Source organism: Galeopterus variegatus, unplaced genomic scaffold (assembly GCF_000696425.1).
Source record: "Galeopterus variegatus unplaced genomic scaffold, G_variegatus-3.0.2 Scaffold2758, whole genome shotgun sequence".
In the NCBI taxonomy this organism is placed as follows: domain Eukaryota; kingdom Metazoa; phylum Chordata; class Mammalia; order Dermoptera; family Cynocephalidae; genus Galeopterus; species Galeopterus variegatus.
This window is the reverse complement of record NW_007728869.1, coordinates 46,818-65,221: the sequence shown is the minus strand read 5'-3', so window position 1 is coordinate 65,221 and position 18,404 is coordinate 46,818. Positions and strand designations below refer to the sequence as shown.

The following is an 18,404-nucleotide window of genomic DNA, read 5'->3' as shown; positions in this document are numbered from 1 at the left end:
TTAATTTTGAATTTTTCATGGGATTTATCTAAGTAGATATTTTCTCATTATTTTATTTTTTTGAAATCATACTGCCACGTTTAATCAAGTAATAGATCTATGTGTATGTGTGTGTATGCAAATGCAATTTACACAATACAGTATATATGATGTATAGGTAGATAGGCAATTTTAAAATTTCGTTACAAAAATGTCCTTGTGAGTTATTTTTAAGAACTTAATAAATGTAGTCTACACATTGCAAATAAATGTAGTCTACACATTGCAATTTTCTTTTCCGACAGAATGATAGATCGGTATGTAGAGATTGCCTCTAGTGGATTCTTATTAAGAGATGAAAACAAATTACATCACTGAAAGCAAATCTATGTATTCTCTTAGGCTGTGTAAGAGCTGCAATGCTTGGTGTAATTTAGCAGATGACCAGAATATTTATAAAAATATGTTTTGGCCGTTCCTTTAAAAATTAGCCAGAATCTCACCATTTCTCACAATCACCATTGCTATAACCATCACACTCCACATTTCTATCAGTTTCCTGAATTATTTCTAAGGTCTCTTAACTGGACTGTTTTTATTCCTACTTCCCTGTCATTATTCTCCTCAAAGCAGCCAAGTAATCCAGCTTGTTCTAGGAGAGTAAAGGTGATCAGGATCTAAAGTCACCTTTGGCTTCCTATGCCATGACCTCAAAGTCTTGGCCTGGCCTTTCTTTGCTGTCTTTGACCTTATCTCAGGCCAATGTCCCCTTCATTCACTACACTTCAGCCCCACCAGCCTCCTAGCCCAGTGTATTTACCCCTCAGAGACTTTGCAATTAATGCTCAATCTTTCTGGAACACTTCACCCGGACACCTCATGGTTCATTTCTTGCTTCCTTCAGATCTCTGTTCAAATTTCTTCCTAATAGAGGAGCTTTTTTCTGACCAGTTCACTGTAAGATAGCCACCACCGTGCACATTCCTTGTTGTCCCTTTATCCTGCTTTATGTCTTTTGAGCTTAAATTTGTTACTGTTGACAATGATTTTTAATTTATGGTCTGACTTCCCCATACAGGGAATGCATCCAGTTACTTCACTGCTTTATCTTTTATGTCCAGAGTGGGGTCTGGTACACAGTGGCTACTTCATAAATATCCTTTGAATGAAGAAGTGAAAGTTAGAAACACTGAGTTTTATTTAGATAACAAGCTTTATGTCAGTGAAATGGACAACAATGATTCACTCTGCACAAAAGGAAAAAAATATATTTTTTTAGGTAGAGATATACTTTTCAGATTGATTATCTGCATTCTCTGAATTGATTTTAATAAAGATATTTCATATTTTTGCACATGTCAACTTTAACCCAGTTAAAAAATATGAAAACAATCTCAAAAAAATTTAAAAAATGAATACAATAACTGCCATGATTCTTTTATTCTTTATAAATCCTTCATAAGCAAAAAAGGCAGATGTGTTCTTATTGCCTTAGTGATACTTGAGCTTATATAACTGAATCATTATTTCCAAAGATTAATCTATTTCAATGTAAGATAAAGGACTATGGCTATTACCATTCCCTTTTCAATTGTGTTAAAAAATAAATAAGAGTGGCAAATAGTTTCCAGATTGACACCTAGATATTGATTACTCACTGACATAGAGGGTAAATATGTGTAAATAAAAGTAAAAATATAAATATAAAAATATAGGTAAATATAGATTATATTTATAAAAACTAAATATAAACATATATATAAATATAAATATATAATATATATAGCATTGACTCTTCTTTACCTCAATTGTACTTTGTAAATATACTTAATTTTGTACTTAAATTTTATGATCTGTTGATATAAAATATTTTCTATTATTTCACATATTATTAGGAGAATTTAGATTTGTTCCATTTGAATTGATGTCTGTAAATTATTTTAATGGGTTTTTTTTGGAGACTTTTTAGAGAAAAAATTAAGTTATAAGACTTTTTATTGATATGCTACTGAAGGGAAAAGAGAAAAACAAACTAAAAACAATAAAGTTGATAAAAAAAATTGACACATTTTTCTAAGTGTACTTTGCAAATTCGGCATAAATGCATAATTTTGTTGAATGGGATCATGAGGGCTGAATTAATTTCTAGACTAAGTGAAATTTATGTGCAATATTAGGGATAAAATATGATAAATAATCTCTATGAAAAGTGTGTTTCTTCTTAAGATTATTTTCACTACCATATATATTGTTTCCTTGTTAAAATTCAGAGTTCCTGAGAAAATACAGGAACAGTAGACTGACTAATGGGACTAAACACAAAAACATTTCTTCTAAAATAATCACAATTGGTAAATGGATTTGATATATTGCAGTTTGGGGTATGTAGAGTGTGTTTTGCAGAAGGAGAGGGGAAAATAGTACTAAATTAAATAAGGTTCAGTCTTCTTCCTGCACTTAATTATTGGAAATTCATATAATTTGCCTCATCCCTTTGGCAAAAATCTACACACCTCAAATGTAATCATGATTTTTTTCTTTCTCACATTTGCACACTCCTTCATGCTACTATTCAGCAAAAGACAAAACTAAATACCCTGCAGATTTTTTCCCTAATATTTTAACTAACTTTGCTCTCCCTCTCTGCAATCCCTTTTTTAAAATTCATTTACCATTACTTAGCAGCTTCTCATCACAGTCTATCCCTTATTCTCTCTCTCTCTCTCTCTCTCTCTCTCTCTCTCTCTCTCTCTCTCTCTCTCTCTCGGTAATTCTTCTTTTTACTTTCTTCCTTACAGCTCCCTTAAAGCCGTGCTCACCCTTTGCCATTTCTTCCACTCCTCCGGTGATGACAGCTACCCTCACCAACTATAATACTCAGTGGCGAAATGAATATTATCATTCACAGAAAATTTATAAGAGGGTCAAAACCAAACCTGGTGAAGTTAGAGATTACTTCTGCATTTTGTTTTTAAATTAATTTTTTGTCTACATTTATAGCAATCAATTAAATTGCAATTAATCTCTGGTAAGAATTTTTTAAATGATTTAATCAAATTAATATGCGTGATTGTTCAACATAAAACACATAGCTGTTGAAACACAGAATAACAGTTCCTATGGGAGTGAATACTTTATAGTTACCAGATTTATTTTGTTATTTGACATGCTTCTAATTGAAGCGAAATTAAAATTACTTGTCATTTTCAAGTTTTATTTTTTCTGTTTTTAAACTATTATTGGGTAATCACCTGTCCAAAAACTTGTCTAATTACCTTTTTTAATTTGATGACTCCTTCTTGTGTATCCTCATCTGTGATGATATCAAATAAATTTCCCCCATCTCCTGGAACAATATTGTATTCAATTTCTGCATTTTGTCCAAAATCAGGATCCACAGCTCTTATTCTTCCAATAGCTGAGCCAATAGGAGAAGACTCTGGAACTTTCAGATGGAAGATGCCTGAGAAGACATATATAATTTACGTTGACAGTGGGGTGAGAAAAGTATGCAGTAATATTATTAGGCTTGAAAAATATAGTCTATAGCAAGTAAATCAAATTTAAAACATTACATTGCAAAATGTAAAGGCAATTTGCTGTCAAGTTAAGGATTATGATTAGGAATAATAACTTCACTTTCCACTTCAGTAGGTCCTCCTTAAGAATTTTAATTGGGCAATGTAAATAGTAGAGAATGCTATATTAAAATTACTGTGAGGAAATATTTTACATACTAATAGCATCAAAGTGTGTACTGAATATCAAATGTAAGGGTGAGAATATTCATGAAATTAATTGGCACTTATACCACAGAATCCAGGATGTAAGACAGACAAAACATATCTATAGATACAGATATATAGATAGATGATAGAAAATACCTAAGTCGATAGATGATAAATATATAAATATCTAGAATATAGATATTTAGATATTTATAGAAAGTTAAGGTTATGTTTCCTAAAACTAATTACTTCAATAAGTATACAACATTAAGCAAAAAATGACCTGTAAAATATAATATAAAATATAAAAAGAATGTAATATAAATATAATATAAAATATAAATATAAAATGTAATATAGTTAACAAAATTTTAATCCATGATGAATTTAAATATAGTATACTCATATAGTAGATTACAAACAAATTCAACTTATGTTGAGTAAAAGTTAACTTGGCATCCTGTTAGGTACATATACACATATTTTAAATCAGCATATAAAATTCTATCCCCTCATTTTCCTTTTTTAACATTTTTTTAAAAAGAGAAAGAAAGCAAAATGTGTATTTTTACCACCAGGTGGAGTACTTACATTGCTATGAAGTTGATACTGAATCAGAAAAACCTAAAAAATTCCATATCTATAGAATACACTGCAAAATCATGAAAGTTCTAATATTCCACAAAAATAAAAATATATACATTGTTTAAAATTTTTGTAGATTTTTAAGGTATAACACATAGAAATGGTACAGTATATGTTATATTACTGATATCTCATCAAAGCAAATATTACTGAATTGAATAAAAGTCTGTTCAAACCAAAATAAGGAAAGAAAGAAAAAGGGAGAAAATAAAAATGCAGAAGCAAAACTAAACATGAAAATTCAAAGTTTTCATTTTAATATTGTAGTTATGGTTTCAATTTCTATTAATAAATTTTGAATGACACTTTCCCATGGGTAAAACAACCATGGTAATTAATTTGTTTTGGAATTCTAGTTACATCCATAGAAATTAAATTAGGACGTCATTCAACATATTTATTGCATGGTGAAGTTCATTCAACAAATCGTTATTACAGTTATTTGCTTCAAGAGGTATGAGAAAAAAATCAGTCACAACTTGTGGAGATTCTGCCAGATACTTTCTTTTTTATTCCCAATTATCTTTCGAGGTCTTGTAGTTCTTTCACAAACAGTTTCAAAATTTGGTAATTTTGTTAGCCCTGGTAGCAGTTAAACCTTCCATCTGTCTCCTTCACCCTAAAAAAATATATCTACCATTTGCTCTTGTAAATTATGTTGAAATCAGCATTATTTGCATCCCGTGGCCATTACTTCAATAGAACTTATATTTGGTCTCAAGAAAGCTAAATATTCAACTAAATCTCATTTATTTGATGTACAAAAGAATATTTTAGGTGGTCAAAAATAATTATGTTTAATTACTTAGCTGTATTAATTATCAAAATGCTTCCTTCAAAGGGAATATGACGTGTCTTTCTAAAAGAATATGTTTACAAGTTTACATAAACAAACAAATAAATAAACAACATAACCCCCCAAAAAAGAAAAACTATCCAACTGTAATGCTGGAGTCTTATAAAGACATTATGAAGGAATCTTGGTTAAGAAAAGTCATATTAATTGATCAAACTAGCAATTTATATACTAGGATTATTATGTTTCATTAAGTTTTATTTTCTAAATACTTTAAAAAGTGGCTACCATATACAGATGATTGATGTTGGCTGAACTTAAAGTAAGGTTGAACTTAGGCCACCAGATCAAAGAAGAAAAACAAAATAATACATTATATTCCTATTATCTCCAAGAAGGATAAAAACAGGTTTAAAGGGAATCTGTCTCATTTCATAGCCATGATTATATAAGCTGAATCTAATACGGCTTTTGCAACTTTCTTTAGAGCATAACTGTTTCATAATAGATAAATTAAACCTCGATCTTACTGAGGCACTCTTGAGATATTAGCAACTATGAGGATGCTTTCATTTCTGTTTAAAGTGGAAAGAAAGCATGTGACATAGTTATTAAAGTTATACTAAACTTCTCAGGGACAAATTCCAAAGAAAAAGGATAATACACAAAACATGCAAGTTATTTTTCCTTTCCTTTTCTTTTTTAAATTTTTAATGCCAGTTAAATAGGACTATGATTTATTAGAAACTGACTACATTCTTTGACTGTCATTGTATGATTTTGATCAAGAACTTAAAGAAAAACCAAAGCCTGGAATCAATGGTATGTTTAGTCATAGCCCAATCTTATGGTTAATCAATAAGTGTTAGGAAAAGTCTTGAAATTTTCCTGATAAAAGCAGAAGAATGGAGGTCTATGTCGAATACTGTACTGTAAATCTTCCTCTATCAGAATATTTTGTTAGGAAACTTATGGCTAAAAATTATCAAGGAAATAGATGACAGAGAGAAATTTAAGAGAGACAGGGAGCTGTCAAGTGTAGTGAACCACAAACTTTGAACATGGACCCCGGGGTGGTGGTGCAAGTGCACTGGTGGGGGTGCAGGTGCAGGTGTTGGATGTGACCTTTAGAAAAACATGGCATTAGCTTAAAGGGCCAGGGATATTTCTGCTCACTGTATCTAATCCATTCAATGAGAACAACTTCAAGCTACAAATCAGGCTTATGAGTTAGCTTTTTGTTTGAATGGTTAAAAGCAAAAATAAAAGAATTGAATGTCGAGGTAAATAATATAATCTGGAGTCACCCCTGAGGGATTTCAGTTAGTGAAGGTAAAGAGTTTAACCAGAACTGATACCCTCCAATATGAGAAAAAATTGTAAAACTCTGAAAGGTAATCCAAAGGGCATCAGGTACCGCAGACTATAGATGAAAGAGCTCCCTTTTCAAGAAAATATGCTGAGATGTGAATTTTATGTTTTATAAAATGACATTTTATGGGGTGAATAATAATAAATGTGAAGACAGCTATTCTTTGTAGTACTCTATCAATATAAGTTACATAGCAGTTTTTTAAAAAGTTGTCAGCATAGACTATACCCACAAATTCTATTATTATCTTATGGCATTGGAAAATTTGTGATAGATTGAAATAGGAGGACTCTCTAAAAACAATAGGCTTAATAGCACTCTACTAACATGCACCTGTTAAAATTAAGATATAATAGAAGGAAAGCAATGCTTCACCACTTACATTTTTTGTGTGCAATGAAATTTTGGTGCATATAAAACACAAATATACAAAGCAGTTGATTTTCTGTTCTCTACGTAGCAGACATGCATTTTATTAAGGTAGAAGACACTCATGTTCATTAAGAAAAGTATTTCTAAATAAAATATCACAGCTTGTAATAAAGTCTACAGAATTTGGAACAGGTCAGAGAAACTATGCATTAGTCATGTCAGATCGTTTAGTTTTCATCGGTTTATGTCCAATGACTTGACATTTTATCATTTCAGGAATCTCAACAGCAATAAAGCTGGGGTCATTCAGATTAATTCAAAACTCTGAAAGTAATCTTCAGCTGTGCCAAACTCGGATCACTCATGATGTACTATGTAATTACATTGCCATCATCTTCCAGGCATCTTACTTTTGATGCATATGAAACATCTTAACGGCACTACCTGTACGACACAGATTAAGAAAAAAATACAGGCCACAAGAGATTGTCTACAGAGTCAATAAAAATATATATTTACATATTCATCAGATATAAGCACTATGCTTAATAAAAATCACCATTTTCCCATGGAAAAATGGAAAATTTCCTGTAGTTATTAAGGTGGAATTACAATGACCAAATTCTTACAGATGTTCCCTGTTAATCCAAAAAGTAAAAAAAAAAAAAAAAATATCTGTTAGTTGTAGGCTAAGTGGTCACCCTCTCAGTAATTGTCATTTGGAAAATTATACATTGATTACAGTTTGATTATTAGGACTTACACTATGTGTGGGGAGCACGGGCATTCATGCTACCTATGGACAATTCATTGCTACCCAGACATTTCATCCCTTTTTTTCTTTCAGGAAATTTGCAAGTATTGATGAAAAAGCCGAAAGAGGCATATTAACTTAACAAAATATAAATTAACATGTCATAATTTACTCAGAAATAAAGATTATAGCATCAGAATAAATATATTAAGTTAATAAAATATATTAAATGAATGAATGACTTGTAAAGTACCATAACAACATTCAACAATATAAATAGCAAGTAAAAAAGATGGAATAATTCATTACAAATTCACCTTTGAAATACCTGTTGTTTTATGTTTACAGTAATAATAAGTCTAAAGTTACTAAAAAAACAATATGTGAGAAGTCAATGTTCAACTGCACATAAAACTTATACAAGTAAATAATGTGGACATAATTAGTATTTAAAAATACCAGAATACTAGAAATATTGGAAGATTCAAGAACAATTTTTTTCAAATCAAACAGTGTTAACATTTTTAAGAACTCAAAAACACCTACTTGAGACCACCTAAATAGACTATGACTTGGAGAATTATATTTGCATTTAAACTTCAGAAAGTAAATATATAGAGCCACCAAACTTTTGGTTCAGTGACTGATTTCAGACATTGAATTCTTCAAATAGCAATCTCGAATTTTTTTGTGTGACTTACCATGCCATCTAATTGCATAGAAATAAAATGTTGCTTTATCGACATTTTATTTTTTTTAATTTCTTAAGAAAATATAATAGCACACAAAATTATTTCATCTTTGAAAGTGGACGACATATCTGTGAGTAAAAAGGCACATTACAGAAATTGCGTACCTGTGGTTCTGTGACCTTGGCAAAATATTTAATCTTTCTTTTCTAATCTGTAAAATTGTATAATAATTATATCTCCTATAGTTTAAAAAAATGCAATAGTGCACAAAACTCCATAAGTATTATCTGTTATTACTGGTTAATTTTCAAATAATATTTTTGTAGATCATCTCACCATATATATTACAATATTTTCCTATAGGAATAGAACTATGCAATAGGAACTGCCTATAGACATGTGACAATGAAAGGAAGGTGTTAGCAGAGTTCTCAAAAGTCATCTCAATTTTAACTGAAATATTTTTCCCATGTCTTGAAAAGCAGAGGATTCAGGAACAAAAAAAATATTTTGGTTTTTGAAGAACATTTTATACCTTCTATTTCCTCAAAAACCCAAAGCTGAGAGTATTTTCAATAGCACAAATTAAAGTAATACATATATCGTCCAGAAGAATGAACATTCCTGATATCAAAGTTGGATTCAAGCTGGATTTTAGTCAAGAATTTAAATATACTTGAATGGAACCTCTCAGAAATGACAAATCCACTCCTGCTTAGTCTTAGGTGAGTGTAGGATAAACATATTCTAGGAATTGTCAGGTATTTGGAATCAAGAGCTTTATGTAGGTTAAATCACTTCACCATTGTAATTGCCCATTCCAGATTTTAATTAACCCTATACATGAATATGAGTTGCTTTGCAAACAATATCTGGTGTACTAATGGATTAACTTTTCCAAATTCTATGTAACAATATCAACATTTCTTTTTTTGGAACAATGAAAAATTCATTCCTCTAAACATTTCAGTTCTGAGCAGATAAACACAGTGCAAAAATTTAGGGCTAGATGTTAAATTGTCTTGTTTAAATTATCTTGGGACAGTAGATTAATTGCTAAATCTTTCAATAAATCAGATGATTGATATTTAATTCAAAGACAATTTTTTGTAGCCTTCTCCATGTAAGGATGATGAAAAAACAAAAACAAACAAAAAGATTGTGTTTATCTTAATGACATCTATAGTCTAGTGAGGGAGAAAGACATTAATTTAAAAAGTCACATAAAGTAAAATAGCAAAGTAACATCCATGTTCTAGAGGAAAGTTACACAATTCTATTCAGTGTTTATGACATTTAAGCTGAAAATCTGAGCTGAGTCAACTTGATGTTTGGTCTGTGAAATCAGCTAATATAAAACATTTCAAACAGAAATAACCATATGACAAAGCCGATATGATCACAGTTTCCTGCCTTCCCAGTTTATTTGTTCAATTACTCCCGCTGTGACCTGCCTATCAACTTTAATATCAGATGTGCCTCCACTATATTAATCTCTCCGTATCCAGCCATTCATTATCTTGTCCCTGTCTTCTTTCTTCATCCAACTGCAACACTTGGTCTATCATTTCTAATATCATATTAACCTAATGGCATCTCTGTCTTGTCCATGTCCTTTTGTTGCTGCAATCAGGCAAAATTCAACCCTTGATAGTGATAATTATCCTCCTTTTCAAGGAGGAGCTGTGCTTAACTGAGGAAAACCATAGAAGTGGCTAGATATCACTGTAAATGATGATCACTAACCTCACATGCACCTTCAACATCGTCTGCAAAGCATGCAAATTTGCAAAGGGAAATGATTACCATTCTCCATGACTTTACTTTAAACTGATCCACTCTCCAAAAACTCTGCTTTGCTAACTTTACCACTTCCTTTCTCACATGGTGACCTCATCTTGTATTAAACAGAAAAAAATAAAATATCACATAGGAGATTGCTCAGCACCCCAAAGCTTCAAACGGTTCCACATCAGTGCCACTGTTAGTTTGGACAAGAAAAACACGTAAGATATTATTAAAACATCTTTCTTTCCTTTGTTTCCCACTGCTTCTTTAGACTTCTATAGTGAGCATAAGCTTTTTCTTTTCTTGGATGAAAATGATCCAAGAGGCAGTGATGTCTCTGTTTATCCTTTAATAATAGATCATTTTACATTTACTTTAATTCCCAAAATCTAGATTGGAAATTAGAAATGCCTAAATAATATTAATACATCAATTGTTTATGCAAAACTGATACTTTCCTCTCTGCCACCCACCTTTAAGCCAACCAGGACCAGCAGCAGATGGAACATTGGTTTGGGATCTGGATGGCTTTGCAAGCTTTCCTCTGTCCAAGTTTTCCACCATCCTCTTGCCTGGGGTGTTTTCATCCCACCATAGGAGGCAGCAAAGCTAGAAAACTGGGCTGTTCTTACTTGGATACATGGTCTTTGCTTCTCTGGGACTGACTCTCAGCAGTGGCTCTTTTGGGCAGCTCTCGGAAGCCTCCCCTCCTGCAGCCCCCATGACAACAGCACTGTCCACACTTTGATGAACACTGCCGTAAGCCTCGGATCTCCAGCTTCTGCTCCACACACAGATTCTCGTTTAGAGGAAAATCTCTGTGCAGAACTTAATGTGACTCTGGTCTGGTCTTTTCCGCTTACATTTAAGCATGAGGCAGGCATCAGCCTATTGATTTCCCCATTTTCTGGGAAAATATAATGGTCTTTGGCCTTTGTTGAATGGAAGGCTCCACTCACCCATACTGAGAGGAGGTGGAAAGGCAGCCCTACAACTGACTTTTATTAGATAAGGATTCCACATTTCTCCAAAGAAATCCTCTGCACAAAATTTTTCTCTGCTCCACACTCTATACAGTGTTTTAACACACTACAAAAAAAACCTTGCTCTGATGGAAGGCTCCGAAAGTCTTAAATTCATCTTGACATTTCCATAGTAAATTCTGAAATCTGAATTGGGACTATACTTTGCAATGCAGTATCCATTGTGTCTTGGTTTCACAGTAGAAACCTTAATATTAACTTTGTGTTATATCTGTAAGCATTCTTTTGGCCCCTTTTGTCGAGTTTCTATTAGGGTGTCCTTCATCTCTTCTTTCTCTTACTAAATTACAGCAATTTTTAAGCATTGTACTATACTTAGATTTATTTTTCTTTCTTTCTTTATGTTCAATTGACAAGTAAAAATTACATATATTTAGATCAAGAGGAGGCTTCTGGTTAATATGACAGAATAGACAGTACCCAGTGTCATTTTCTCCCACAAATCAACCAATTTACAGCTATTAAAAAGCAACAACTGCCCAACTGGGGCCATTAGAGGTCAGGAGAAGAGGAGGAGAGTCCCACAGAGTTCATAAAGCAGGAGAAGCCACAATGAGAGAAAGAAAGAATTGCTCCCACAATTTTGAGCTCCGACCACTTTAAGGTTGGAGATGCTGAGCGCATGGAGCAAGAGCTGGCAAAAGCCACAGCTGTGACCTTCCTATTGAAGTTGCTTGGAAGTGGCAGGGGAGAAGAGGGCCTTGGTGAAGCCCAGGCCAGCAAGACCACTAACAGGGTTCCCATGGACAAGGAGCAAGGAGCCACAGACAACTGGAAAAAGGAGCCACTGAGAGGCTGGTGAGTCATGGCAAGGGACCAGTGTATGACCTACCCCATGGGAAGTGTTTGGAGTGCAGGCGATGGGGGAGATGGGCTCACTGGGAGAAAACTGGGGCACAGCATGGACAGGTGATTTGACTCCCAGTCAGCACAAGCCCGCTCAGTAGAGGCTAGCCAGGAATATGTAACTGCAGGGGGTGCATTTGCTGAAAAGACTCAGGCTCAGACTAGAGTTTCCATATAACTCAGGTGTACCAGACCTCACAGAATCTGGAAGTGCTTACAAGGTCAACAATTAAAAACTGATCTGCATAAAAACCCTTTTCCAGAGTATCAGCAGCAATGCAGCAGTTTAGCTAAACCACAGGGCCCAAATGCTGGTTCCCACAGGAAGTTCCCCCATTTTAGAAACAAGCAAAGGACAAAAAATTAGTTCCAGAGCAGAGTTTAAGTGGTGGGAACAGCAAATTATCCAACACAGAACTGAACAAAAACACAAACTACCCACAGATCAGAGACAAAATTTGATATTAACTAGTAAAGGTCTAACACCACCAAAGAACACCAATAAAACCCAAACTGGGGTGGGGGTTGGCCATGGGTCTCGGCCACGCCCCATGACAGCCTCACCCAGCACAAGGATGGCCACCAGGTTGCCGCTAGAAGTGCCTTGGGTTCACGAGCCAGGATGGTGGGGGGCTGAGGGCTTCAGCCATACCCTGCTGACATCTGCATACAGCCCAGCAATGACTGAGCAGCCACTGGAAGTCCCCGGTCCCCCTTGCCAGAAAGAGTGGGGTGCCACAGGCCTCAACCACAGTCCCCCTCATTCCTCCTCCTCCCACCCTATTTCCCTTCCCCTTTCCTTCCCCCCCTCCCCTCCAACATCTCCACAACATCTTAGAATGTAAAATAACAATAATATTAACAAATAAATTTTTAAAAAATAATAAAATATAAAGATCAAGAAAACAAAATATATATATATATATTTATTTATTGCATACAGCATGATGTTTTGAAATATGTACACATTGTGGAATGGCTGAATCAAACTAATTAACATATGCATTACCTCACATTAATTTCTAGTGGTAGGAACACAAATCTACTATCAGCAATTTTAAAGAATACAATACATTGTTATTAACTATGGTCACCAGTTGTGCAATAGAGTTACAGAGCTTATTCATCCTGTCTAACTGAAATGTTGTGTCCTCTCACCAACACCTCCCCAACCACTGCCCTTCCAGCCCCTGATCACCACCATTCTGCTCCCTACTTCTATGAGTTTATAATATTTATTTTAAAAAGTTGTTTTCTCTGCACTCAACACTTTGCTTTCAATTGAGATATTCCCAAGAAGCAAACTGCTCATATTTGATCATCTTACAAACATTCTCCTTTCCTAAATTTCATTCCAGTTACTCCCTTCATTTTGTTTTCCCTTTCCAGCAGAACTTCTCAAGGATAGTCATAGGTACTCATTCCTACGTAACAACCACTTCACAAGCAGCTTGAACCTGGTTTTGGAACCCATAACTCTATTAAAAATTTCTCCTGAGACTACCAGTGACCTTCGTGTCATTAAATCCAGTGGCAACTTCCCAGCAGCACTGAATGTTCTTGCTAGTCCCTCTTTGCTGAGGCACATTTCTCTTAACATCTCTGACACTCCATAGTTCTGGTTTTCTCTCACCTCACAGATTCCTTTGATGGTGTTCTCAGAGAAGGTCAGTGATTCTCAAACTTGGCTGTATATTGGCATCGCATGGAAAGTAAAAAACAAACAAACAAAACTAAAAGCCCAGGGACCATCCACAGAGATTCTAATGTCATTGTTTTGAGTTTAGACCTGCACAACAGGATTTATTAAACTCCATCCCATTCTAATTTGTAATCAAGTTGAAGAAGCATTGTCTCAGGCTATCTTTACCCAGGCTTTCCTCTTCCCAAGTAATACTATCTATCCCCTTAACTTTATTTAAGATCCGTATGCAGAACATTCTTTATATTTTAATTTCAGCTTATATACAACTTTTGAGTTTCATACTTGGCAAAATGCTATCTTATTTCAAAATTTCACTTGGATATCACCAAGGCATCTCAGGCTTGACATACTCAAAACCGAGCTACTAGACTGCTATGCCACTGGAAGATCTCTCCTAACATTCACTGCCTCAGCAAGTAGTTTCACTGTCTCTCCTGTTCAATAAACTAGAATCTACTGCCCCACAGCAAATCCATTACTATTGTGGATTTTTTAACTCCCCAAATTACTCAATGTATCCACATACTGTCATTTTTCACAATGGCCAAGGCCACCATTATCACAGATTAAACAGCTCACATTTCTTACCTGTATCTCTCACTGCAGATGTCTGCTGACTGGCTTCCCATTTACTCTCCTCTCCTGCACCCAAATACCTTTCCCATGCTGCACTGCAAGGATAGAAGGGGTCATTTCTAACACTCTCAGGCAGAAACTCCACTTCTGTCATAGAGAAGACTGTTTCCAGGAAATTCATAAAACTTCAAAAAATCCATGAGTGTCAATAAGAAGGAAGGGAAGACAATTTTAAGTAGAGATTACTCTTTAAGTGAAATAGACGGTTAAAAATAATAATAATAGCAAGCAATTATATACTGGTTTCTATTTTGGGGGCACTTTTCTAAGCACTTTCACATTATTAACAAATTTTATTCTCACATTTAGACTATGAGATATATACTATTATTATAATTCCCAGTCAGTCCATGTCTTAGTAAATGTTTAACAACCATATTGGGGTAGGAAGAAAGAACAGATGAAAACTCTGATTTTTAGTGTTTGTGAATTTCTGGGATGTAAGAAAATGGCCTATTTCGAGCTAATATTGTGACGTCATTAGACACAGAGTTGTGAAGAGCTCAGTACAATTGGCTCTGCTGCTCTGGTTGAGCCAGCTACCAGTCTTAGAAATGAAAAATTGGGGTGCTATGGGCTGTGAGAAGAAGCAGCCACGTGGTATCTCTAATTCAAAATACAATGCCTCAATTGGTCTGCTCACTTCCCCTTCACTTGGTTTTACTGCCTGAAAGTCAATCAAGTAGAGACAATATTGGCTTAACAAATAAGCTCTTTTAAAATGCAAAAAAACTCTTAATTTCAGCCACACTGACAGATGCAAATTCCAATTAAGTGTGGATTGAGCGGGGTGGGCACACTTAAGGGAGGTTTTTCTTTTGAGTACTTGGGGAGTAAAGTCAATGAAAACAGAGAAAAGAGTATTAGGAGATGTGGATATTCTAGAAGTGGATGGGACTCCAAACATAAAATGACTTCTGCTTGTACACCCAACATCGAAAGAAAAACTTATATCTCTTTCTGTTTTTCCAATTTTCCCTTCCTTATTACATAGCTTTCAGCATTAAAGTACAAATTATTATGTTTAATACTATAGTTCAACTAATTTGAATCTAATTTCTAGTTGAATCTAATTTCAACTAGATTCAATAAACATATATCTGTATTTTCTGCAAAACTAATTGTGCTCTATAACATTAATTTTTAAGAAATTACATCAGAAATCACCACCAAACCAATTCCAGATAAGCTATGAAACACAGCCCACTTATATTATTGAATAATTGCCAGAATAAAAAGTGTTTCTGATTCTCCAGAATATATATTTTTAATATATGTGATTTATAGAACCACTATTCTTGTTACATAATAATAAACATGATGGAGATCTTGGCAAGAGTTCACGGCATTTCAAGTGCATCAATAACTTTCCATTGTTCATTTATTTTATGGAGTATATTTAATCTTCCCTTAAAACCTCTATTAAATATGTAAACCTTTCTTTTAGCTGCCTTTATCGATGTAATTTCTGATCCATCTAACAAAATAAGGAAAATGGATAATTCTCAGTGATATCACACATAACCTCACAAAAATACATAAGAAGTAATACTAGAAGTTTTCTCGTAAATTATAAATAAATACCTTATAAACTAAGTTCCTAAAAATGTTAGAAATTCAAATTCAACTGGGAATATTTATTTACTCTAAGGTTTGATTTCTCACACAGTTTCTTTTGAAACATTAGAATGTCGTCTGGAAGAAATGAAATTTGGTAATGATCTTTTCCTGCAAAATATTTTGATTTATTTCAGCCAAAACTAATTCTTTCAGTAACACCCCCATTTACTTATCTACAAATTTGATTTCTGGGTATTCTTTACATACTAATGTTTCATGTATGCACACAGTGATTTAAATTTTCTGCCAGTACTTCTATTTTATTTTTTGAATCCCTGTTTTGTTGCTTATGCCTAAAATCTTTCACTTGCTTACTACCCCACATCTATCTATGAACAAACTCCATCCATCATTCTTTCAGGGACAGCATAGAGCTAATATTTAATGAATTTTTTTGTGTGCATATTCACACTTCTAATTTTTCATAATTCTATGCACACAAACTTTTAACTTATACATCATGTTTTGCTGTGTTCTACATTTTTAGCTATACATTTGTTCTCCCCAGCTAATTTTATTACAGTTTTCAGAATTTTCAGAAATCAATGTAAATATTATTTCTTGCAAAATCTTCTTTGATTTACTCAGCAATGATTTAGGTGCCCTTCTTATACATTTATATATTATTTTGTGCATAAGTCTATCATTGTTTTTACTCCAGGTAATATAATCATCTATTAACTGAACAATGTTCTCATTATACACTAACTGAGTGAGAGAAGAGATTAAAATTGTTATCTCTTTTATGCAGTGCAAAATAAAAATGATATAGTCTTTTTTGAATTTACACCTTAATAAAATTTGCAATTAATAAAACATTATTCATTGAATGATATATTTTATTGTGTCTGATATTTGTTAATAAAATAGATTTCTGATGTACCAATTCTTTGCTCTCCATGATTTTTAGTGTTGCTATTTTCTTGTTAACTTTCATAAAGAAATATTTTAGAAATCCAATTTCCTTGTCTATATAATTTCTAAAACCAATAAGAAGGCAAATATGAAATAGAGAAATGTAAACTATGTGAAATAAATAGTGGTTTTAGGATGCTTTTGCATTTAAGATTAAATGTTACCACCATCTTCAAAAATCTGTGTATTAAAAGCTTGAGGTGGTTATATTTAAGGTTCTCCTCATGCCTTTGTTTATTTGCCTCCCTGGATTTTCTTATATCCAAAACATGAGTGGAGTCATGTCTTCTTTTATATGACTAAGTTTATTCATGCTCTGGACTGCATTTATCACTTCTAGGTTTACATCTCTTAGAAATACTTCTTTGACTCTGGCTTCTTTTTTGAGGTCCTGCATTTTCAATAATCTTCTCATCTTCACTCAAATTCTGCAAATCAACAGAAAAGTCATCTTCCTAGTGAAATTATGTCTTCATGTGCTTTTAATCTTACTTAACTTATCTTCTGATTCCAATAGCTCCCAACGTATTTTCCATTCTGCTACTAAAATGTATCTCGGTTCTACCTCTGCTTAGCTCTTCAAACAATCTCCCTAAGTTTTCTGCACAGTACTCCCTAGTTTAGACTATAGAGAAATATTAAAGATATTTTTCTAACATGTCGATATATGCTATTGTCCCTCAACTCAAAAGCACACATGTAAATACATATTTATATTTCAGCACTGTGGCAATCTGTAACCAAACTGTTTCCCCAGCCTCGTGTTCAATTATAAGACAATCTTCTGAAGATTCAGTAGCTGTCCCCTGAATATGTGATGCTTGGCAGGCACCCAAGGTTTTGCTAATACTCTTCCTTCTCATTGAAATATATCCCTGTCTTCTTTAAATCATTTGATTCTTATTTTACATTCCACTAAATTTCTTTTCAAATTCTGTCTTCTTTATAATAATCCCAGTTAGATCTAATTACTATCTCCTATTTATAACAATAATTATATCAAGCATATTCTCATTTTTGGAATTATATCATAATGTGTTTGTACATCTAGATATTTATTTTATAGAACGTGCATTTGTGGCTTTTTCAGAAGAGTGAAGATATATTATTCAATTCATATATGTTCACAATTCAGAACATGTATGTATATATGTGTGTATGCATACACGGGTACTTCAAAAAGTTCATGGAAAAATTCCTATTATTTTTAATTCAATTTTTCTGTGAACTCTTTGGAGTACACTCACATATAAATATATATAATTATATATATATATATATATTTAATTTATAAAGTTTCAGGAATTTTTAATTTGACTGTTCATGTGACTTTCATAGACTACAATGATAATAAAATAAAAGATTTTTATTAAAAGTAGGGAAATTATGTTAACAGTGCATATAGTTTGTAATCTGAGTTAAATTTTTTTAAAAAAATACTAGTATTATGCACATACAAGATAAAAACCTTTACTATAAGTTATCAAGGATAAAGTCAGTGGATATCAGGTTA

At 33.2% G+C, this 18,404-nt stretch overlaps 1 protein-coding gene across 1 annotated transcript in view; it reads right to left on the bottom strand.

The window, feature by feature from the left end:
- CDH12 (cadherin 12, type 2 (N-cadherin 2)) overlaps positions 1 to 18,404 on the bottom strand; it is a 103,098-nt gene that overhangs the window by 62,338 nt on the left and 22,356 nt on the right. The window contains exon 3 of the mRNA XM_008582911.1: positions 3,255 to 3,442. Within this exon, the coding sequence (XP_008581133.1) occupies positions 3,255 to 3,442 (188 nt within the window). The remainder of the gene's footprint in view (positions 1 to 3,254; positions 3,443 to 18,404) is intronic.